Source organism: Lepisma saccharinum, chromosome 1 (assembly GCF_977018435.1).
Source record: "Lepisma saccharinum chromosome 1, izLepSacc3.1, whole genome shotgun sequence".
NCBI lineage: Eukaryota > Metazoa > Arthropoda > Insecta > Zygentoma > Lepismatidae > Lepisma > Lepisma saccharinum.
This window is the reverse complement of record NC_139229.1, coordinates 82774828-82799616: the sequence shown is the minus strand read 5'-3', so window position 1 is coordinate 82799616 and position 24789 is coordinate 82774828. Positions and strand designations below refer to the sequence as shown.

The 24789-nt window shown below is 36.8% G+C and overlaps 1 protein-coding gene across 1 annotated transcript in view; it reads right to left on the bottom strand.

Moving 5' to 3' along the window:
* Window positions 1–272: 272 nt before the first annotated feature.
* Window positions 273–24789, bottom strand: part of Tsr1 (Tsr1 ribosome assembly factor) — a 44796-nt gene continuing 20279 nt past the window's right edge. The window contains exons 5-10 of the mRNA XM_083133776.1: window positions 16263–16457; window positions 13850–14067; window positions 11341–11601; window positions 9823–9933; window positions 5442–5649; window positions 273–514 (exon numbers count right to left, since the gene is read on the bottom strand). Of these exons, the coding sequence (XP_082989902.1) occupies window positions 336–514; window positions 5442–5649; window positions 9823–9933; window positions 11341–11601; window positions 13850–14067; window positions 16263–16457 (1172 nt within the window). The 3' untranslated portion in view covers window positions 273–335. The remainder of the gene's footprint in view (window positions 515–5441; window positions 5650–9822; window positions 9934–11340; window positions 11602–13849; window positions 14068–16262; window positions 16458–24789) is intronic.

Genomic DNA, 24789 nt, shown 5'->3' with positions numbered 1-24789 from the left:
CACCTCAGATTTCTGTTGACTGATTGATGTATTCCCTCACCCATGGCTTTTCCCATAGCTGTTGTCAAGGTCAGCGGAAGTAACACCAGATGTGTCAGATTTCTGCTGATTCAGCATAATATACGCAGGCCTTCCTACTGGAACTTAAGGATTACACTGACTCGTGGGCCATTGTTGCATATGGCTATTATCTTCAAGTTTAGAAAAAATATTATCTTCTACTCTATTTCTGTTTACAATGCATAACTGTTGATAAAAGAGGTAAAGTTTTTATTGTTTCCAAATCAGTAACATTTTAAATAAAAAAAAAAAGCATTTCAAGAGGTTACTTTATTTTACAAATCTTCTGGTTCCATTTCAACATTGACATAGCCACTCTCATATGATAATCGTGGAGCTCTCACGTTGGGATTGTAGGTCCAAGGTGGAAACACTCTCTTGTATAAATTTAATAAAACTGTATCTTGAGATTTCAAATGGCCATCAAACACACACTTCATGTGGCCATGAGTACCTAATAGGAAAGAAAAAGTTTTGTAAGTTCAGAATCTGCAATACTTGATTAAAACTGTACAGACACTCAGATGTTATATTCTAGTATGAGGGATAGTCGGAAAAAAGGTTCCCCTTATCTTTATTTCTAGAACCCTTGGAAATTTTGGATTCGTAATATGCTGTGGTTATATAGTCACCATCCTTCTTTTATTGGCCAACAAATTACCTTTACTTGCAGAGGGTGCCATCGTACTGCTGTATTGAAGACAGGGAGGGTTTAGAAGTTGTGCCCTGCCGGCATAGAGAACAGAGGTGTGTTGCAATCGTGGACAAAAGATGAAGTGAGAGCTGTTGTTCGCCACGAAACAGCACTTGGGGACTTCTGGTACAGAAATTCGTAACCGGCCTTCTGACATCAGGCATCCTCCCCTTGGATGACAACACAACACGCCACACGGTAACAGTCAACTTTCTTGGCACAATCGATTGGGAGCTCTTGAAGCACCTACCCTAGACTCCTGACCTTGCACCCAGTCACTTTTCCACTTTTTCCCTGTTCTGAAGAAGGCACTGGGAGGGAAGTGTTTCACCACAACAGCAGAAGTGGAAGCTGTCACATGCAACTTCATCCGTAAACAGAACATGCAGTTTTACGAACAGGGTTTCTTGAAATTTGTGAAGCGATACAACAAGTGCCTGAATGTCGCTGGGGACCGAGTGGAGAAATAGTGTAAAGATGCCTCTTTCTGCTCATGTCAATGTTCTTTCTCCAGAATATAACTCTCTGCAGATGGCAGACTTGGCAAACTTTTGTTCCAACTATCCCTCGTACTTTTCCATTATATCAACAAGACGCTTGGATTTTTTTCAGGGATTAACTTTTCTTATGAACCTCCGATTATCTTTATTTTTATACACGAAGAAAAAAAAATATCTTATACTCATTCATAACCTAAAAGAGATGAAGGAACACATGACATAATCTGTAGTCATTCCCTGATGATAAAATAATCTATATATATAAAAATGGATGTGTGTGTGTGGGTGTGTATGTATGTTTGTTCCAGCAAAACTCTCGAACACCTGGAGGAATTTCACCCAAACTTGGTACATGTATCGCTTGCAATTTGGAAAGAATACTTTGGGGGTAAAACACCCTTTGCACCACTAGGGGTGGGGTGGGAAGGAGTGACATGTAAAAATACTCTCAAACGACAGATATTAAATTCCGCACAAACAGACATCCGTGACTATGCAATCCCGCACAACGATAGTGTTTCTCAGGTTGTCTAACATTCAGGATGATATGACTTTGTGTTGCGAAAATGCCCGATATTAGTATGGAATCCATAGTTTTCGGAGTCGAGTCGCTCCCAATGCCGTTCAACTCCAAGTGAGAGGGGGTGAAAAATAAAATGCCACAAATGACATAGATTAGTGTGAAATTCATAGTTTCCGGAGTCGCTAAGCTAATTGGTGACATTCAAGATCACATTTAAAATTAGTTACATTTTACACTATAGTTAGAATTCATTATTTTCCTGTCTAATATAAGATTGGGATAAATAAATACCCGGGCAATGCCGGGTAATCAGCTAGTAGGAATATAAAATTTACCGATACCATTAACTGATATTCTACAGATCCGATATAAAATCCCAAATGATAAATCCTCCTGAGACCCAAGCTCATATTTTTCAGTCGATGTTAACCAAATTTGAGAATAATATTCATAATAGAACTACAATTAAGTACTTACAGTCATTTTTCGAAAATAATTTTCATAACATTATTTTTTTTCATGTCCATTACGATGGACATTGGGTCTTGGTCGTATAAAAAAGAGTCCGGAAGAAACATTGGTGGGTTTGGCAATAATAAGCTTTTAAATAATGGAAGTTGAATATTTATATTTTTAATTTTTACATTAATTATTAATACATGAGACCTCTTGCTAAACGTTAAAAATTTGTACAAACAAATATGAAGAGAAAAAATATTAATAATACCTGATCAAAAGTATAACAAACTGAGTATATTGTCTTTACATGGTCTGTGATTTTTAATTGTTATTTGACTGATTACAATAAATGCTGAAACCAATAATATGAAATAGGCTCAACCAGATCTTATTACTTACAAACCAGTGCAAACTCTATGAATGAGTTTCTGCAAAACAATTACTTTGTACAGTTAAACAAAGATGAACATCACATTTCTTACACCGGACTTTAGTTTTCTTTGAGCAACCTTTGTTCTTGCATCTGACAGAGTTCTGTATATCCAGCATTTCTGGAAGATGCTTGATTCTTCTTTTGTTAATCTTACTGACCTCTGTGCTTCCTTCTTGCCTTTGTCGCTTACGAGTGCTTGGTGGTGTACTTACAGTCTCTTCATCACTGGAATCGGAATATTCCGACTGTCTCAGCAGTTCTTCTGCAACTGAAATTTTGAAATCCAGAAACTGAACACATTTTCCGCCTGCATTGGATTTTCGATCCTCCATCATCAAAATCCAAGCATTTGCAATGCTTAAATCAAAGAAATGAAGTACTGTCTTGACAGTCCATTTTTTAGTGTGTGTCTTAATTCTGTAATTGCTGATCATTCTGTCTATCAAATCAATGCCCCCCATGTTTATGTTGTATTCTCTGACAACTGCTGGTCTTTGAACTTCAATATATTTTCCATCTTTCTTTGACCAACGTTTACATTTGTCTTGTGGTTCCACCCCAAGCTTTGAAGAACACATCAGAACAGGTTTTTTATCGTACCATTTTACAATACATGTATGATCATCCAGGCGTACTGACATGTGAGATGAACCCCTTTCCATCTTTCCCATTATTTTGTCATCTGTCAGATGAACAGCTGTTGGAACTTTGGATTTCATGATTGTCCCTGTACCAGCAATTCCTCTGTTCCTTAGCTCATCCAGCAATGTAACTGACGTAAATTACCTGTCAAAAAAAATATGTTCCTTGGCCCAAAGTCTCTGGTAACCTTAGCACTGCTGCACCACCAACACCAAGACCTTTAGCACTTTCAGCTGTGAGGAATGTATTTTTACCCTGATAAACCTCAAAATCTAATACCAAACCACTTGGTGCAGCTAACACAAAATGATTCAATCCTTCTGGATTAGGTTTACCCATTACAAATTGTTTTACTGTACACACACCTGTAAACGGTATCATCTGTTCATCCACCGCAAGAGTTTTGCTGCGTGGTAGAGTAAGGCAACCATTTCTTACTATGCCCATAATTGGTCGTACTTTCCAAAGTTTATCCTTTTGTCTTTGCTCATTTGTTACTTGAGCATCGTCAAATTGTTTCTTATTTGAAAAAACCTGTTCCTTGTTATTGCATTTGCAAAGCAGGAACGCGTGTTGTCTTTGCCCAGTACAACCCAGTGCTCCGCTGATTGGTTATTAGGATTGTCGTCATTTTCACTTGAACTGCAGTCATCTGGTATGGCATTTTGTTGTCTAATTTCAGGTTCCTTATCGCTTTCTTCCTCCTCTTAATCACTCACGTCAACTTCTGACACATCGCCATTCAAGAGAGCCTCCAGAATAATATCGGCATCTTTCCCTGCATCTAAATGTCGCCGGTGACCAAAAATGTCTGCAAAAATGTTATAATTTTTTTTTATTAATATTAATAATATTAATACATACCAGCATTTATTTGATTTGTATTATATTTGTTCACTTTTTAAAATTTTGAAACATAATTGCGCCGGTATTAAAAAATAAAGTACTACTGTATCAATAGAACAGCAAAAACACAGTTGTAGTAAAAGTAGCTGACGGAGATTACAATGGACACAAGCAAAAACGTGCCTAAGGCTTCAAAAGTACACACGAAAATGTTAAATCAGTGAATTATTTCTGCTATTTAATGCTTTAACATAATGCATCAGGTGAGCAAACAAAAACATACTTTGGCAAAATAAGTAAAAATTTAACTGAAACTGCATAATTACCTTGAATGGACCTCTTCTTATAGGCAGCCATTTCCAAACAACAAAGGACAAGCTTCAGGAGCACTCAGTTGCCACACAGGTACATAGATGGCAGCACAAGACGGTCCAGTGTAATGGACAAGAGAATCCAATGATTTAGACTTACGAATAACATTTTAGCATGCAAAAAACAAATGTCCAACAGAATGGACATGGGGTTTCAGGAGGATATGAAGAACCTGAATGCTTCATTTACCTCCAGGTGACTGCAGTGCAAAAGTAGTTGCACATTTAGATATTTGCTTTTTTAAAAAGCAGGGCACAGAGATTATCCATAAAAATTATAACAAAATCGCAGAATTTTGCACTAAATTGTAAGATATTTATAGATATATTGGACCGGTAAAACAATCGGTAATTTTATCAATACACTGACATGCCTATATTGGCCAATACAGATAGGGTACAGATTAATCTGTCCCATCCCTATAAAATAATAAATTTAAGAAGATTTTAGTGAACAGAACATATGGCACATAATGGAGAGGAAAGTTGACTGAAGTGAGCCTGTTCGGAAAGAAGCAAACGTAAGACTCATGATACTGTGGCAATAAACCTTCATGAATGCTGTTGAGTTTAGATAGTTTACAAAGCTAAAGTTTTTATATACGTATTTAAACTCATCTGTTAACGAGTCATGTGAATGTGTTTACTCTAATATTTTTATCTATGGAATGTATTGAATGTGGAAGCTATGCACTGCCTGCTTCACCTCTTCATTGGTACTGGCAAATACAGTGGATGTGGAAGCAGGGTGGCCACTATAGGATGATATTTTTCGATACTGATACATCAACATTGGTATCGGATCAGCCCTAATTTTTACCCTTAATTTAATTTTTGGACACCCCTGAGAAAGGATCTGGAGAATTGAACAAAAGTAAAATTAAATATATAAAAAAAGAACTATGCTAAATACCTATGGGCTCCTTGATGTGTCCTCTTCTTCCCCATTTCGTCTGCAACTCAACTGGTTTAAACCAGTTAATATCCTCTCTGTTGAAGAACATGAATCTCACAACAGTAGAGCGTTTGTAGATCTTGAAGGGATGTCCACTCAGTACCACCCTCTTTGCTACAATCCTGTCTGGGTTGACTGAAAGTACTGAACCCGTAGCTACAAGATCCTGTAAAAACAAAGAACAAAAGAATGCAGTATATCACTTAAACCATTTGTCACTAACCTTGCAGATCTGCAACACCCCAAAAAATGTTTCTAAAATCATTTAAGATGGTAATTTTTTCTAAATTTTGTTATGAACATGAAGCTTCAGAACAGAATAGATCAGGCACAGATGAGATGGTTCGGACACATGAAGAGGATGGATGCAGAAAGACTACCAGTAAGAGCTTACAATGCACAAGGAGTGGGATAAGACCAAGGTGGAGACCACGATGTCGGTGGGAAGAGCAGATAGCGGAGTGTGTTGGGAGATGAGGACAAAATTGGAACACTGTGGAAAGAGAGGAATGGTGGAACTATATCGAGACAAACTGAGTCTCAACAATCTAATTTGAGCACACCTAACAAGTGTCGCATTCTAATTTAACCTTCAATAATGCAGAGGGGAACAATATTACCAAACACGAACATAAACCATATTATACCTCTGATTAATTATTTATATGTTAGTAAGGTAAGATTGCAGCACTATGTCTACTTATATTGAGATGCTGTTCATAGAAAACTTCATAGGAAAACCAATCTACACCTTTTAAGTCTATACTTGTGACAATCGATAAAACAAATATTATGAACCACTTAACCGGTGAGACATTCTTTTTAAAAAAAATATTATTATATTAGAAATAATATTGCACCGATAACGGACTCACATCAAAAATATACTATTTGGGAAGTTACAAAGAAATGAACATTTACATATATTGCAAAACACGCTAAGCGATGTTGTCAATTGCTTTACAATATGATTAATATTTACATATTATGTTTGTCAATTCGAATTTTACAAATTGCAATGCCACGAACGATAGATGTCACATCGTATGATGTTAGAACATGCTTCAATCAAACTTAAGTTCAAGAAATATTAGATCAAGTAATACGACGATCCAAATGCCTATTAGCTTTCACTAAGTTCACTTGTTAGAATAAATCCTTTCAATCAACTGAAGGATTCAATTTACCAAAATTGTCAATCAAACCATACCTACGTGAGTCTATTTTCACATGCAAAAAATATTCAGTTTAGATCATCTTCATGTCACATATTTTCAATTTTAGAATTCTGAGATTCCCAACTTACCAACGTGGGTCATATGTCAACATTTATCCAATATGGATATTACAGATTTAATGTGACATAATACTCAACAGATTCATCTCGTTTATAACAAGATGTAGACATATTCAATCTCTTTTTCATATGAAAAATATTATTTTGTACCTTCTTCTTACTTGAATTTTGTTGTATAATATATTATGCACAATAAATTACATTATAAGTTATTCAGATGCTTGATTTTATTTCTTTTAAGTTAATAAATGTTAACCAGAAGTTTCTCATCTTTAGCGGGAAAAAGGGTTTTCCCATGTGACATAGATTTTTCCCTCAGCATGAGTTGGAAATAATGATCAGTTTTACTTTCTTGGGATTACCACGTACGGCGCTTCTAATCTAGAATTGTGAATTTTAATGTGATTTTGAGATAAAACTTAATTTTGACAGAATACAATCGTAAATCACATGCAGTACGAGTGTGTAACCACATAAGCACCAAAAACCTATAGAATCTAAACTCAATGAAGTTTTTATGCTCGTATCGATATTACCGTAATTACTACATTGATCAATTTCAACTAAAATTACTCTATGTGATCAGAAGTATCCGGACACTCACCTGAAAATAAAGTACAAGTTTGGGCAACTCTCCATCGGGAACACTGGCAGTCAATGCAGTGTTGGCCCACCCTTAGCCTTGATGACAGCGTTCACTCTCACAGGCATACTTTCAATCAGGTGCCTGAAGGTTTCCTGAGGAATGGCAGCCCATTCCTCGCAGAGCGCCAAAATGAGAAGAGGTATTGATGTGGACCGGTGTGGTCTAGCACGAAGTCGGCATTTTAAAACATCCCAGAGATGTTCTATGGCATTCAATTCAGGACACTGCACAGGCCAGTCCATTAGTGGGACGTTGTTGTCGTCAAACCACTCCCCAACAAGCCCTGCAGTATGGATGGGTGCTTGGTCTTGTTGAAAGACACAACATCCCCGAACTGGTCTTCGACGGTAGGCAGCATGAAAGCTGTTAAAATGTAAACGTAAGCTTGTGCCATGACATTGCCATGTAAAGCAACAAGGGGGCCAAGCCGCCTCCAGGAGAAACATGTAACCCCGCCACCTCTGAATTTCACTGTCTGCACTATACAGGCTGGTAGATGTCATTCACCAGGCATTCGCCACAGCCACACCCTACCATTGGATCGCCACATTGTGTACTGTGATTCATCACTCCACACAATGGTTTTTCACTGTTCTATGGCCCAATTTCGATGCTCCTTGCACCACACGAGGCAGCATTTGGCATTTGTCTGTGTGATGTTTGACTTATGGGCAGCTGCTTGGCAATGGAAACCAAGTTGCCGCACCTTGCGCCAAACAGTAATGGTGCTTGGAGTAGATCCTGATGCAGTTCGGAATTCCTGTGTGATGGTGGTGATGGATGATTGACAATAATGCTGTACGACCCTCTTCAACACTCGATGGTCTCTGGAGGTCAACATGGGAGGTTGGCCTGCACGCTTTTGGGTTGTACACATTCCTTCACTAGAACATCGGAAACAGTGGACAGAGGGATGTTTAGGAGGGTGGAAATCTCACACACAGACTTCCTACACAAGTGGCACCCAACCAACTGACCACGTTGAAAGTCTGCGAGTTCCTCAGACCATCCCATACTGCTGTCTCACACTGTCTGCAGACTAATGAGTTCGCTGACTATGTGTTGTATGCGGTAGATGGCAGTACTGTGTCGCCCTCTATGATACACACACGTTTTGCGGTGTGTCCGGATACTTTTGATCACATACAGTACATCGCCAATCTTAAATTTTTCAAAGGACTTGACATACAGAAGTATACTCTGAGTTAAGGCTATTTTAGAAAGCTTTAAAATTTAAGTTTAATTTTTCCCGAATAATAATATCAGCTCAAATTAGTGACAAGATATTTAAATTATTAGATTATAATGGTATGTGGTTTAGTACCATTACAGAAGACCAGGAAAACTAGAACTTAGATAATGAATATTAAGCATAGAAAGGAACAATTGAACAAAGTAATATATATTGATGATATAATACAAATTAAAGTTCTTGCAAGCTGTGACGAAAAATTTTAAGAAGTTGGAAGACGAGGAAAATTTTGTAGTCTCTCAGCAGATTTAGATCTGTGAGAATAATACCATCTCCTCTGTGGAACATTTGATAAAACACAAGTGGTGGCGCATTCCAACCGCAGCCCCACAGCACTTTTTTTAGTTATGAGACTGCCACTGCACAAGCTTGGAAGAGCTTTCCAACTGCTGCTCTGGGTTTACACTTTTTGTTGTCAATAGTTTAGCAACTGGCATGTTTCCAGCTGACACCCTGACTAGTGAGGAATATACAGCATTAGAAATAGATGCCCTTAGAGAGGGACGATAGAACTGAAAGATGAGAAGTTGCTGTAGAGACGCTGAGTTGCTGAAACATGCTGAGTTGCAAAAAGACAGATATTGTGAACACAAGGGTTTCCCAAGTGTAGTGAATAACCTATATAGTGATATACAGGACTTTATACTCAAAATAATACAAACTCCTACAAGTTTATGTTGCGTTCATACATGTATTATATCCCAAAGAATATAACCTCTACGTTCCCTTCACTGTTTAGTCTTATTTCTAAGGAAGAACTCATAACCTGTGGTAAAAGTGCAACCTAAAAGGAGGTAGCAATTTTATAAATTACTCTCGTAACAAAACAGTTATTTTAGTGTTTTTTTAAGCTTTTTATAAGTTTATTTTTTATCAAACGAAAGATCTGCATGTTATTGAAAACTGGCCCTGGCATCAGACTTGGCACATCACTTGAAATTTGCAGTCAGCACAACAAAAGACCTTCCTTTAATGACATGACACTCTTGTGTCCACATTTTGAAAACAAAAAAAAAAACATATAAAGGCAAATTATTGGAAAAAAATAATAAATTTCATTAAATTTTGGGAATCAGGTATATCTTTCCGCAGTAATAAAAAATAACAGTGCTGAGAAAGAAACAGATTGTAATAAAACACTTACCTGTGTACCATCAGCGTTCTCCTTAAAAACCATGACAGAAACTGGTGGAAACACTATTGGTGCATAAACAGAAGCCACCACCGTAGATTCAGGCTGAAAGTACCGTTCAAACTGGAAGAGAAAATCGTAAAAAACATTAACTTTTAACTGCTTAGTTTAGATATGTGTAACATCCTAACACATTCACGCCCGTAAATGACTTCCACTTTTTCAGTTTTTTTGGGCATTTTCTAGTCCCATGTTCACTAGCGAACGAAAAGGGGTGGACCATGTCACACTGGTGGGAGGTCTGATGCAGTACCCAAGAGAATGTCCAGGGCACCAAATTACGGACGGCACTAGGAGGCCCAACATGTTCAGATCCTTGGAGGATGAATGGGGGTTCATCGGTGGGGGACAACCTCAAAGAGGCCAGGTTTCTATCCGCCAGGTTGAAAAAGTCGACGAAAAAACTCCATATGGAGCCTCCAGGCACCATTTTAAAAAACTCGAAAATTCAAGATGGCGACCACAATTTTTTTAGGTTAAGTTTGGATTCAGCAAATGCCTGGGCTGGCAGTTTAAATGCTCCTCCCAGATCTGGGCGTGAATATGTTAATCTGCCTATTAATATTTTAGATCAGTGGTTTCCAAACGTTTTCGTCTCACAGCACCCTCAGAATTTTCCTCAGTGCCCAACTCAAAATGAAGGCCTATCTAACACTTGCAGCGCTCAGTTAATGTGGATAGTTTGCTTGCCATAAGTTAAAAAATGAACCCATATTTCAAATTCAGAAACATTTTGCATGTAAAAAATGCTAAAACTATGTGTAGACTAACAAGTAAGTGTCATTTTCAGTGAAAATATTGGAACATTTCTCGGCACCACTCTAAGCCAGCCATGGCACCCCATAAAAATGGAACAGAATTAATAAAAATTGAACGTTTTAAAAAATTCCCACCATGACATGAAAATTTGGGTCAATTTTTTTGTGGAACTTGTACAGTATTCCCATTGCAAACACACATGCCAGGTAACTAATAAGATGTCGGACCTCCCTTTGCTATTATTATAACATTTACTCTTCTGATATATTGCTGGTGGAATTTCTTTCCATTCGTCCTGTAGCTTCGTGAATAGTTCATGGGTGGTTTTCAGTCAAGTGGGTCTGGCACGCAACTGACGCTCCAGTTCATCCCAAAGATGTTGTATGGGGTTCCAGTCGGGGCTTAGAGTGGACCAGCTAAGCACATCCACCTGTGTGTCCTCAAACCACGATGCAATGGACCCTGCTTTATGGGCAGGGGCATTATCGTGCTGACAGAGAAACTGGAACATTCCAAACTGTTGCCACAGTGTGGGCAGCATGCTATTGTCTAAAATGTCCTCAAAAACACCACTATTTACGTTGCCATTGAGCAAAACTAATGGCATGAGCACAAACCAGGAAAAACAGCCCCTGACCATGACACTACCGTCACAATCACCTGGATGTCCGGTGACTTTTGGCTACATAATGTACCATTGAAAGTATTTACCTTATGTTTAGTTCCATTTGTGTGCTGACTGAAGATTGGGGATGCTTTGAATCTTCTGTATCCACAGTGAAAAATTAACTCTTCTTTTGATTTTATTGGTGCTTGGTTACAGGTAGAATGCCTCATGAGCAAAAAGTTCACAACAGACATTTTTTGCTCATGTGGAAGCAATCCATACATCACCAATGGATCAGAAGATACATGCTGTTCTATCAAATCTCGAGGCACATTGGCAATATAAACTGTTATATACCACCCTACCTGAAAATTAAAAACAACATGCATTAAATAACAGATGAACCATTATCTGTAATTAAACTAACTGATGACAACGTTTCATAAAAAAAAAAAAAAAAAGTTTTTAAATCAAGATGGATTGATTTAAATCAGGTATTTATTTAAACATATAAATCACTTTTGGTGAAAGTACATTAATCTCGTAATCATTTAATAGTATGTATTAGGCTAAGAAAGGAAACAAAATATATGTACTGATGGGGTGAAGCTCATACGAAATACCTCTTGATTTAAAATTCAATAATTTTTATAGGCAAAAATAAGAAACATTTTGTGCAAAAATATACAAAATACTAATCATAATAAACCATAAATACTGTCATTATCATTAAACTGTAAATAAACATGGCAGTTGACATTTTGAAAACTATCATTAAAAGTTTTCCAAAATTCAGCTACAAAGACTAAAAAATATATATTTTAAGTTACAATTATATAGTACATTCAGAATGTTTTATTTTCACTGGAATAAAAGTTACTGAAATTATTATAGTCTCCTAAAGACACTCAACAAACATCTCCATAGTAGGTTCATATTTACAGCATCAGAAACAAAAATATGTATATTTTTATTTGCTTTAATCAAACTGTCCAAATATACTGCTGGATAATGAAAACCGGACACTTTAATATTTGACATCTGAATTGCAATAACAGCTCGCAGGTATATTACAGAATGTTCGGCAGATCATGTAGTACCATATGCACCATTCATAGGCTCGGACTATGTTTATGCATTCGTACTTAATTCAGTTTCTGCAACATTTAGTTAGCCCTTGTACCAGAGCTTTTATCGACCCATTGTGTTATCACAAAAAATGCAAGTGTCCGTTTTTTTTTGTCCAGCAGTATATTTTACGAGCCGTTCACCAGAAAAATACTTTGTATAAAAAACATACCAGCAATCACTAGACAGGTGGCGAAATCGATCTCAAATAAAAACTACGTGGAAAAAATGAAACATGAACTCATTAGAATGAATTATCTATCTCCGCATAACCACAAAACAGATATCTTTAGATACAATATATCATATCAGAACAATAAAATAATCTACATTCAAGATTTTCTACGAGCACACTGTTATTCAAATGTGTGAATACTTTGATCGAAATTAAATTTTAGGCATATTTATTCACATAAGTGCAATAATAATGTTCCCAGTATCCTGTTACTAAATTTTACAAGCAGATATAATGAACATTTGTTACTTATCATGCCACGAATTAAGGGGACACATTCTGATCATCAATTATAATATTGGCACCTTTTTATTTCCTGAAGATAGTAACTTAGATATCACAATGCCAATTTTATCTGTTTTCCACATAATTACTTAGGCGACTTGCTGCCATTCTAAACAACATCCACTTCTTCCGCTATGTCTGTTAGATTTTACATACATGTAAAGAAGGATAAAATGGAAAGAAAGATACTAGCTCAATTAATACAAGAGTTAAAGTGACAAAAGGTTCTCCCTTAATTTGTGGCCACCCTGTATAATAAAATTATCACCCTTAGGTATAGTTGGAAATTAATACAATAGATATTTTTATTCAATAAAAAAAACCTACCACAAGGCTGGTTAATATGAAAACTAAAGCTGTACTTTAACAAGAGATTTAGACTTGTTTTAATTATTATTGCATGTAAAAATTAATTCTTCAGACTTCATCGTGGAAGGGGAATGGCCACGTTACTTTAATATTTTTACCAAACTTCAGCATATAAGAATGTAATTCTTAAGAAACAAAACGAAAAAATCTTAACAACTCAATACAATTTTAGATTTCCAAATATTCAATTTTATCAAATCCCAATACCTAACAATGTAAATTCACTACACTGTAAAAAAATAGCAAACATTCTTGACCACAAGCATAATTTCTTGACTTTCTTGACTGGTACGACAACCTGTATCAACTTGTGTTTCACTCCACATACTTGCATGATCTAGAAGAAACAGTCATTCATGGAATTACCAATGTCTTGTTGATTGATTTTGATTGATTTAGTTTATTTTACTTTGCATTTTGTGCCTCTTGGCTAATTTGCGAAGATGGGGATGAGTGATGAAATTGATGAATGGACATTCACAAACAACCAAGCCCGAGCGGGATTCGAACTAGGGACCCTTGGCGTCGCAGCACGATGTGCTAACCACTCAGCCAAAGGGTCCGGCACCAATGTCTGTATCAGAAAGTTATCTTACCGGTATTCCTTCCTTATCCTCTTCAAAGGCTTTCTTCCTTGTCCTTTGGAAGTTCTTGAATTGAAATATCCTTGCATAATCCAGGGGTAGATTTTCTTTGGGATCCCATGGAGACGTTCTGAAAGATTTTAAACCTCGATACTTCTGAAACCGGACTCTCGCTGGAATATTCTCTGGAGTGTCCACTTCATCAGGAAACAACCTGTCAGTCCTTGCAGCTAAAAGAACAAGTGTAACAAACACACAGTCAATACAGCATAATATATATGTGAGTAAATATACAACCTTTGTCAGAAAAGTTTCAGGACTGAGCTCGTAAAAATAATTTATTCAAGTTAGGAACTAATGGTACTAGGTCTTGTCAAAATAGTCCCCTCGGCTATCTATGCACAGCTGCCACTGTTTCTGAAAGTAACGGAAGCAAGCAGACGCTTCCCTTTCAGCAGCGTTTGCACATGGGAAAACAAAAAATATATATATATATATATATATCACACGGTGACAGGTCGTGTGAATATGGGGGGATGTGGTGGAGCAAGGATACCATGCTTGGCCAGATATTCCTGGACTGATAAAGCAGTATGGGGCCTTGCATTATCGTGCAATAAGAACCACTGCCCAGATGCCCACAAATCAGGATGGTGCTGCTGAATTGCTTGAGGCAAACGTTTCAGGACTTCAATATAAAAGTTTTGGTTTATCGTTTGTCCTTCAGGGAGTTATTCATGGTCCGCCAAACCTTTACCATCAAAAAATGCGATCAACATTGTCTTTGTCACTATGGGATCGTCTTGCACTGATCAACAGTTTTTTAATGAGCATCAAATAACAGTATAATTCACTGTTTTCAAGGCGAACTTTTCAAAAATTCAAGGGTACAAGCAGATGTTTTCCCTATTTCAACCTTATCTACCCCACAAATAAATATATTAACATTATAAAGGGTCTGTGTGATTCCAGTGTATCCAAATATTCCAATTCACTTCAATTAAACAGTATATACATTAAAAATTATTTAAAGTGCAGAGTTTACATTTGCCATTTCTCGTACTCAGACTCGAGATACATTTACAAATACAAGTCACTAATGTTAATCTACGAGAAATTGTTAATTGTATAAGAATTTCAAACTAAAATTTACCTAATCAACTTCCAATAATTTTCAGTCTGTCAGAAGGATTGTTCTGCAAAGGACACTAACAAAGTAAACGGATTGAACGATTTCCGCTTTATTTTCCACGCAGTCTTCTTTTTGCTCATCGATAAAAATAAAAGCACAACTGTGAGAAACTTGCCTGAGAGCATTTAAATTCAATTGAATTTGGATTAGTAAAAGTTGAAATTTTTCACGTGTACAGAGAAAAATTTACGCAGAATTCCCCCAGAGCCATGTAAAATTCCAGGAATTCACAGTGAGTAGCCACCCTGAAGGTAGCATCTCAAACATCTGTGGTGCCTTCCTGGGGAAAAAGGGTTGAGTGACATCCCTTTTTTTGGTAAAAAGATGAAAGAAAATTTGAAATGCATGGGCACTCAAACTGCTTTGCCCTTTTCACAATAAAGTAATTTTGTAACAAGTGAAGAACATCATGAGCACTATAAAACAGAGGAGAACAGATATTTTATATCTTCTCTTTTTCAGATCCAGAATAATAGTATGTACAGAAATCTGAATTAATTTTTGGGCTGGCATTTGAATATGGTGACCATATTACAATATCACTCCAACATAATTTGCTTGAAATTAAAAGAAACTCGAATAAGGTCAATGACATCCTACTGCTCAACTTATAATAATCTGTGGTGTAACAGGCCATCGAGGGCCTGGACCTACCTACTGACTGCCAGGCTCACTCCCACCTGATCCTACTCACTCACCCGAGCTGCGAGTTCATTCAACTAGTTATGGGGAGCCATGTTGTCAGCACGACAAACCCACCGTCCTTGTTGTAGGGTTTCATGACCGGGTTACGCTACTCCTTTGAAGCTCTCCAATTTCCTCACGATGGTGGATGGCCACCAGTTCCATACACAGGTCGAAATCTCTGGAGAAAAGTTGTTATGCTTCACCCAGGAGACTTGAATGTGTGCTGAAGCCCAAAGCCTGACAGTTTAACTCTAAACTTTACTAAAAATTTACACCCTAACGTTTTGAATAAATCATTTCTCACACATTTTTTTTGTTGTGACGTTTCAGGAGAGCACACGCTTCCTTCACCGGACATTTATTTTTAGTTTGATTAAAGAAAGTGTATCTTGTCACAACAAAAAACTTGGCATTATGCTTGTAACAACCGCAGGCTACAAGAGAAATGGTTCTACAATGCAAGCAATACACACATGATTCTACAATGTGAGCAATACACACATAAAAGAAAAATTTGAATAAATCTGCAATATGAACATTCCTGACCTTTAAATTTTTCTAGGGCTGTTTTCTCTTCATCCAAGTCCATGCGTTCATCATACTTCTCATTATTTTCTGTTTCTGCTACACTTGCAGATTCAAATTCTTCTGTTTCTGATGCAGCATCACTGACTGCTTCCTGTGACATAGTTTCTTCATCTGGTTCCAAATTCATGTCTTCATACGAATCTTCCGAATCCTCTAAAATTGAGAAAAACCATAAAACCGTTAAAAAATATTATTGCTGTGAAGTAAACACAGCAGATTGATTAAATCACTTTAAATAAATAATTTATAGAATAATGTCCATAAAGATTTTGTAGATATCACAATCACTTTTGGCGAAAGTACATTAATCTCGAAATCATTGTGTACTGATGGTGTGAAGCTCAAATGAAAGGAAATGTAATATGTAAACTGTAAACACACTTAAATTTCTCTTGATTTAAAATTCAATAAATTTTATAGGCAAAAATAGCAAATATTTTGTATAGAATAATATACAAAATACTAATCATGTTAAACTGTAAATAAAAACAGGCATTAAAGAATGCCAAAATTCAGCAACAAACACTATAAAAAATATTTTAAGTTACAATTACAGAGCACATCCAGAATGTTTTATTTTCACTGGAAGAGTTGAGTTGAGTTGGTGTTTTAAGTCCACTTTATGCACAGTAAAACTAATCAGGACTGGACCAACAGTGTAAAGTGGGATCCAAACCACCATGTGCCTCCGAACCACTATGTTTGTGCTCCAACAGCTAAACATAGTATTAAGTAGGGATGTGCCGATGCCGATTACAGATGTATGAAAATCGGCCGAAATTGACACATCGGAATCGGCAAAAATCCGATATTTAAAATGGTACAGATTATACTAGAGTTTTTACCTTCTAATAAGTTTTATATTCTAGTTTTGTAAGATTTATTGAAAATTTGCTTATGATTCATCATTATTGTAGAGTTTTTGTAATAAAATTATTGCAAACTCATTCAGAGGATCAACCTAACTATAAATCGGAAATTAAATAGTGCATTGCTGAACCAGGATCTGCTGTTGTATTGGAAATTCAAAAATGAATATTCAAACCTGAAGCAAGTCCTGAGAAAATACTTGGGCATACCTGCTGCATCAGTATTCAGTGATTGAGTGTTCAGTGTTGCTGAACAGATTTGCGATAAGACAAGAAGTAGGTTATTTCCTGAAGTGCTTCCAAATCTCGTGTTTCTGAAGTTGAATCTGGCAGAACAGGAATTCATTTTGCATTTCAAGAACTGCTTGTGTACTAATGTTTAATCTCTTGAGAATCAATGTTCTTCTTAAAGGTTCACATAACATTTTGTAGATGTAAATGTACATTCGCATCTCTTGAGAATATATATGTATATACATATGATATGCAATAGAAATGTACATAGCAAATTTATTTTTGTCATGCTGAAAATAACATCCCATTTCTGTTTAATAATCTTATGTATCAGAATCGGTTAAATATCGGAATCAGTATCGGTCCCAAAAATTATCGGCGAGTACATCGGCATCGGTAAATTTTCAGCTTCGTCACATCCCTAGTATTAAGTTATCTAAAAGTGCCTTTTTCTCAAAACAGTCTTGAATAGAGTTACACCACTCCACTTGTAGTCTGAACCCCTCAAAGAACATTGAAAAATCAAGGCGTTGCAACAAATTATCACAATTTCATTTAACTACACTGTTAACCAAAAGAATGTTCGATAACTATGGCTCAGAAGTTGATGAAAAATCATATTTTTTTCTGAGCCTTGAAAACCTGATATCAGTCTGTTTCCCGTAAGTTATACAGTGTATGCTTTTAGAAGGAACATGTGTTCAGCTAATATACAGACAGTTTTGTTCCCCTGTTGCCAAACCAACTGCTAGCAGAAAGGAAACAGAGAATTCGCTGTGTCCAATATTCAGCTTCTTTATATATAATGCATGCACATTATATTTGAGTAGTGAAATAATATAGTGAATATTTTTACACACGATTATAATATCATGTCACTGCACCATATATAAACTCGTACCTGAAAGAAGTTTTTGAAGGTATTTATTGTAGAGGAATTGCAAGGTCATCATCATTGCTGTAGTTTCTGTTTTCTAGCATGTTTCCCAGGAGATTTGAATAGGAGTTCACCGATTTCTGTGGTAGATATTTTACCCTGTTTTATAATATGTGATACCATATGCACACCTATAATACCGTAAATTCTAGACTCGGAGAAAAAACTGTTTCAACATGCACTTCTTCCGATACCAATTTCTCGAAGTAAGAATACACTATAAAAATAAGATTTCTGTCTTGTGAACGTATTATTTTAACCTTGGTGCCTGTACTACTGGTGCTATGTTTTGAGGGTGACATCATTAAATAACACTCACGGAACACACACTATTGCACAACAGTCGAACATAAGAGCTGTATAGCACAATGCACTATGATGCCAGGGGTACCGGGTTTGAATCCCAACCTGGGCATCAGTGTTTGTAAGTGTCCCTTCATCAATTTCATCACTCATCCTCATCTTCGCAATTAGTCAAAAGGGGCAGAAAAGTGAAGTAAAATAAATCAAATCAATCAATAAGGGCTGTATTGAATCGTCTCACAACTGTTCTTCGTGTCGCACGAGTAAAATGATTTTACACTGCCCTTGCTACGAAAATGCTGAACTCAAACTGACTCAGACTCGCAATGTTCGTGAACGTCCACAACAATGGTCACTGTGAATATTCAGCCGAAATTAACACCCATAGCTTTTTGAAGACACAACTCAGCAGCGTGAACATGGTGGCAACGGAAAAAAGAAAAAGAAAAAAAAAGCACACTGAAGGAAAATCAAAGGGTTATTAGTGTGTGTTGAGATGTACTGTTTCCCATGGCGACGGAAATTCATGGTACTTGGACAGTTAGGTTCAAAATGGCATGCCCCATCTTATAATGAACCTGAGAGGGGCAAGTTTTATGAAAACTTCTTGCGTGCAAGAAATTTACAGAACACGCCGTTCAACTTGCACACCTCAGTTTTCTAACTGTACAATGTTGCACTCCTGCCATAGGCTGGTCACCGAGGACACATTCTGCGTGGCCCCACCCAATAGTGCTTCTAAAAATTATAGAACCAGAAAACATGGTTTATATTTTGCATTTTTTGACATTTTGGCTTTTAGGTAAATTTTTTAAAATATTTTTTGGCATCTTTATTACATTTTCCTTCATTTTTCTTCTCCCTTGTTGTTTCGTGAATTTTAAATACATTTGCTAGCATAATTTAAGCATTTAAATTTCCTGACATGGTCTTTTTAGCAAGTACGTCATATGGTCAATGGAAATGCACAATATTACTTTTAACTGAAAGTTTGGCAATGGATAAAATTATTAATTGTGGTACATTTATTTTTCCTCCAGCACTTAAAATACTTTGTGTGAAGTCTATTTTGAGAATCCCCTACTAGCCACAATAATCGCTTTAATCTTGGATTTTATCACAACATAAAAAAATTATAATCTGATGTGCGCAGAACACAACTGTATTTGCAGATGCTGACCGACTACTGTGTATCAAGCAAGGCTTTCTCTGAAAGGAGGTGAATGACTTACACAGAGAAACCTTGAAGTAAAAATAAAGAAAACTACATTAGCACTTAATTGCTATTTTTTCATTTGCTTCAGTAGTTTAAAACACCAAATATCAACTATGTTGTGATTTATCAAAAAATCAAGCTTTCATTCACTATTTTTAGGTCATTTCTTTTTATCTTTTTTTTTTTTGCATGGTAGCTCAGTTGTTAGGGCATCTGACTACCATGCGAGACAGGTGGGTTCGATCCCTGGTGTTCACCCACCATCCTATAAAGTGGGTACTTGGAGGAAACTCTGGAGCGTAAAGACATCCAGGGGCTTGGTACTGATCACATCACCCCCACCTTTGGCCATGATCAAGAAAGAGTGGGCTCCTAATTCCACACCCCCCTATATGCTTTCATGACATGGTGCAAACAACAGGGGAGCACTTTACTTCAATTCTTACAATTTTTAGGTCATTTTTTGAGAATTTTTAGGTCATCAACCTCCAAATCCTATTGATAGCATTGCAATTGGCCTGAAAAGGTAAAAAAAATACAAAATAACTCATATACACTGGACACTTTGTGCCTGGTAGTTAACCTAGTATAAGGGGATGGTTTTGGTGCTTGTTTATAACGGGTGATTTTTTTAAAACTCATGGTTTTCTTTGTTGTGTAAAATTTGTAAATGAAGTATTATTTCCATGCGGTTTGTGGCAAATGAATAAGGAAGGATGGGAGATTTATTGGAGTATGTTTACCGGTTTATATGCATCCCGGGTAATATCGCCCACGTCTCAACAAAAACAGCAAATATTCACCAGTGTACCCAACAATAACATTGAAGTATTGGATTTTTGCTAAAATGAATTAATGAAAATGAGTTCTTTTTTTTTTGTATTCACTCAAACATAAATAAAACATAAAAATTATAGCACAGACATATGACATAACATCTCACCTTTAAAGAAGGTGCTGAAAGTGTCGACCTCCTTCCTGTAAACAAAGTCGAACACGCCGCTCCATGTTAAGGGCTGTCTGACAGTGTTTCTGCGCTAATGTTCGCAATTTCAGTGATAATGTTCTGCTTCAACATTTCCAGAGATGTAGGGTTGTTTGTGTACACATGTCCCTTTAGGAAGCCCCACAGAAAGAAGTCAAGTGAAGTTAAGTCTGGAGACCTCGGAGGCCACAATCCCTTTGAAATAACCCTATTCGCAAAGAAACTTTCAATCAGTGCCATACTGTCATGCGATGTATGGCATGTAGCACCATCCTGTTGTAAATAACCCTTTGTGAGTTCAATGTCGTCCAAACTTTCAACAAATTCCATGAATATTGCCCTGTACCGCTCTGTGTTCACTGTTTCATTGAAGGAGATTGGACCCACTATACGTGATGCTGAGTCAGCGCACCATACCCCAACTTTCTGTGAGTGGAACGGAATTTCGATTACACTATGTGGATTTTCAGCTGCCCATATCCGTGTATTCTGAGAATAAACATACCCAGAGAGATGAAACCAGGCTTCATCAGTAAGCCACGTTATTTTCAGGATATCAGGATTACGCACAATAAACATTAAAAACCAATTACAGTAATCTACACGTTTAACTTAATCTGGATCCTTCAATTCTTGAACAGCTGTAATTTTGTACGCCCTTAGTTTCGCAGTTTTTGCTGCCTTTTGACATGTTGAATAGCAGTTTCCTGGTTATTGTTGAGAATGACAACGGTGCTATCTACAGGAGGAAACCTAAACCTCCGCACTGCATCCAAACCCCCAGACCATATAGATGCGAAAGGTACACTGGTGAATATTTGCTGTTTTTGTTGAGGCGTGGGCGATATTACCCGGGATGCATATAAACCGGTATACATACTCCAATAAATCTCCCATCCTTCCTTATTCATTTGCCACAAACCGCATGGAAATAATACTTCATTTACAAATTTTACACAACAAAGAAAACCATGAGTTTTAAAAAAATCACCCTGTATTATGTTGCTTTAAAGTTGGTTTTACAAAAGGTTAACTTTAAATATATAATATATCAAAAACAGCAAAAACAAAAGAGAACCACGCTTTACGCGGCCACACGCAGACCCTATTCCACGTGTGGTGTTCCGTATAGTAACAGATATCCCCTGAGATATCTGTTAAGCAACAGACAAACTTTAGCCTAACTTTAATAATCGGTAACTAGAGGAGGGCTTAATAGGCTTATGATTCACTAAAATGATAGAAGGTCAGACACCTTTAAACGACATATTTATTCATTGAAAAGAACATCGCTTGTGGCATAGCTGCCACCAAACATGAGCACTTCACTGTACAAGACACAAAAAAGATATACAAAAGATTTTGTACTTACATATCAGCCGTTTTCACACTATATCAATCATACCTGGGGCCTTACACACACTATTTCACTCTTTCTCGCCACATCCCGACACATGGACAATTTTGTGGTACACCACACTAAAAATTTAATATTATGTGCTTCCTTGGTATAACAAAGGCTTTGGGGGGTGATAAATGAGTTTTCCTGGCTTTTCTTGGATGGATGGCTAAGAACAACTTGGATATTCTCTGATATCCTATGGATGCTTCTATGGCGTCAGTTCTGCCGACCATGTGGTCTGGATTTCCACATGGGATGAGGGACACAAAACTCGCTATTTTGCTGAATTTTCACTGGGATCCTTAAATGCACTTGAGGACACAATATCCCATTTGGTCACACACACTTAGGCCTGTGTTTACTGTAACAGGACCTTAGATGCCTTTTCCCTTTATGTATCCTTTGTTGCTGGCACAGGTGGCCATTCACACACTGGATTTCACCAGCAACTTCCAAGCTGACCTGCTCTCAGGTGGGTCTGTAATACAAGTGAGCTTGACTAGCAAGCTCAGAACACAATAGGCCATCTGAAAGTCTCCTCTGTGACGTCACAGCCTTGACAGCTTCTCATTGGCCAGCTGGAGTCCTTTGAGATCTTTCCTTGTCTTTGGGAGAATTGCCACTTTCTCCCACCAGATGGCAGAGTTATCAATTGCTTAAAAAAAAAGTATAAACAAAAGTGTTTTTTCAGCTTTTCTGGCTTAATTATGCCAGATAATTGCAAATGAGTTTACTTTTAATAAATTAGGCATGATTTTACCTATGGGTGAGTGTTATCTCTGATTTTCAGTAAAGAATAAAAGATTTAGTAAACATGTGATTTGGAGCACATGGTTTTTGTTCTCCAAAATGGCTACTGTTAGCCTAACAATGGTTGGTAAACATGACCCATGATTCTAATTGGGGGTGGGGGGTATAAGTTTCTGGGAAAATAGCTCTCACAAGCTTTCCCTGATGCCAACCTAATGGCCCTTGTACTTAGGTTGGCCTGTGGTTATTTGTGTGTGGGCATGTATGCCCAATGCTGATTGGTCATACATATCCCGGCCCCTCGGGAAAAAGAAAAAGGATTCGAGAAGCGATTCGTTTTTCTTTACCCTCACTAACCTTAAACACTATTATGCAAACACACACAAAAATAAATCTTCACGGCTATATAAACTTAAATTACCCATAACTAACTAACTAACTCTCTAGCCTTCTTAAACCCGAAGGTTCATGGCTGCAGCAACACAGGCCTTCCATCTTTCCCTATCTTGAGCAAGATCTATATACTCTTTTCCATCCCTACCGATTTCCCTTAGGTCCATCTCAACGTTGTCCCTCCATCTTCGTCTTGGCCTTCCTACAGGTCTCTTACCATCAGGTTTCCCAACAAGAATCCTGTATACTCCTCTTTCCTCTCCCATTCGTGCCACATGGCCTGCACACCTAAGTCTTCTTGATTTAATTATTCTAACAATATCTGGACATGAATACAAATTATGTAGTTCTAAATTATGTAACCTTCTCCACTCACCTGTCTCATCATCCCTTTTAGGTCCAAAGATTTTCCTAAGGATTTTATTCTCAAATACTCTCAATTTATGTTCCTCTTTCAATGTAAGGGACCAAGTTTCACATCCATATAATACTACAGGCAAAATTACTGTTTTGTATATTTTAACTTTTAATTTCTTAGATATTAAACGAGAAGACAAAAGTTTATGAAGAGAGAAGTAACATGCATTTCCTGAATTAAGCCTACTTTTTATTTCCTCTTTAATATAATTTTCATTTGTTAATATTACTCCTAAGTATTTGAATTTGGAAACTGGTTCAAACGAGTTGTTATCAATAATTAGATTTTGATTATTACCTAACACTTGGTTTTGGCCTGTAAGCATATATTTAGTTTTCTCTTTGTTAACTTCCAAACCTATCTCTTTAGCAGTTTTGAAAAATATTTTAGCATTATTCTTAATTGTATTCACATCATCCCCCAGTAAGTCTACATCATCTGCATATGCTAACAACTGAGTCACACCATTTAATTTTAGTCCTTCTTTAGTTTCTTTTACCTTCCTAACAGCATATTCTAAGGCAAAATTAAAGAGCAATGGAGATAATGCATCTCCTTGTTTTAACCCATCATGAATTGTAAATTTGTCAGACATATTAATACCCACACGAATTTCACTTTCTGTTTCGCTGGTGCATATTTTTATCATACTAACAAGCTTCTTAGGTATTCCAAACTCTACTAATATATTATAGAATTTATCTCTTTTGACCGAATCATATGCTTTTTTGAAATCAATGAATAGTTGATGGACATTTTGATTATATTCCCACTTTTTTTTCAAGTGTCTGTCTGATGTGAAAAATTTGATCTGTTGTTGATCTGTTACGTTTAAATCCACATTGATAATCACCTATAATTTCATTTGCATATGGGGTTAGTCTTGTTAAAAGAATGTTAGATAATATTTTATATGTTGTTGAGAGTAGAGAAATTCCACGGTAATTATTGCAGTTCATTTTATCACCTTTTTTAAAC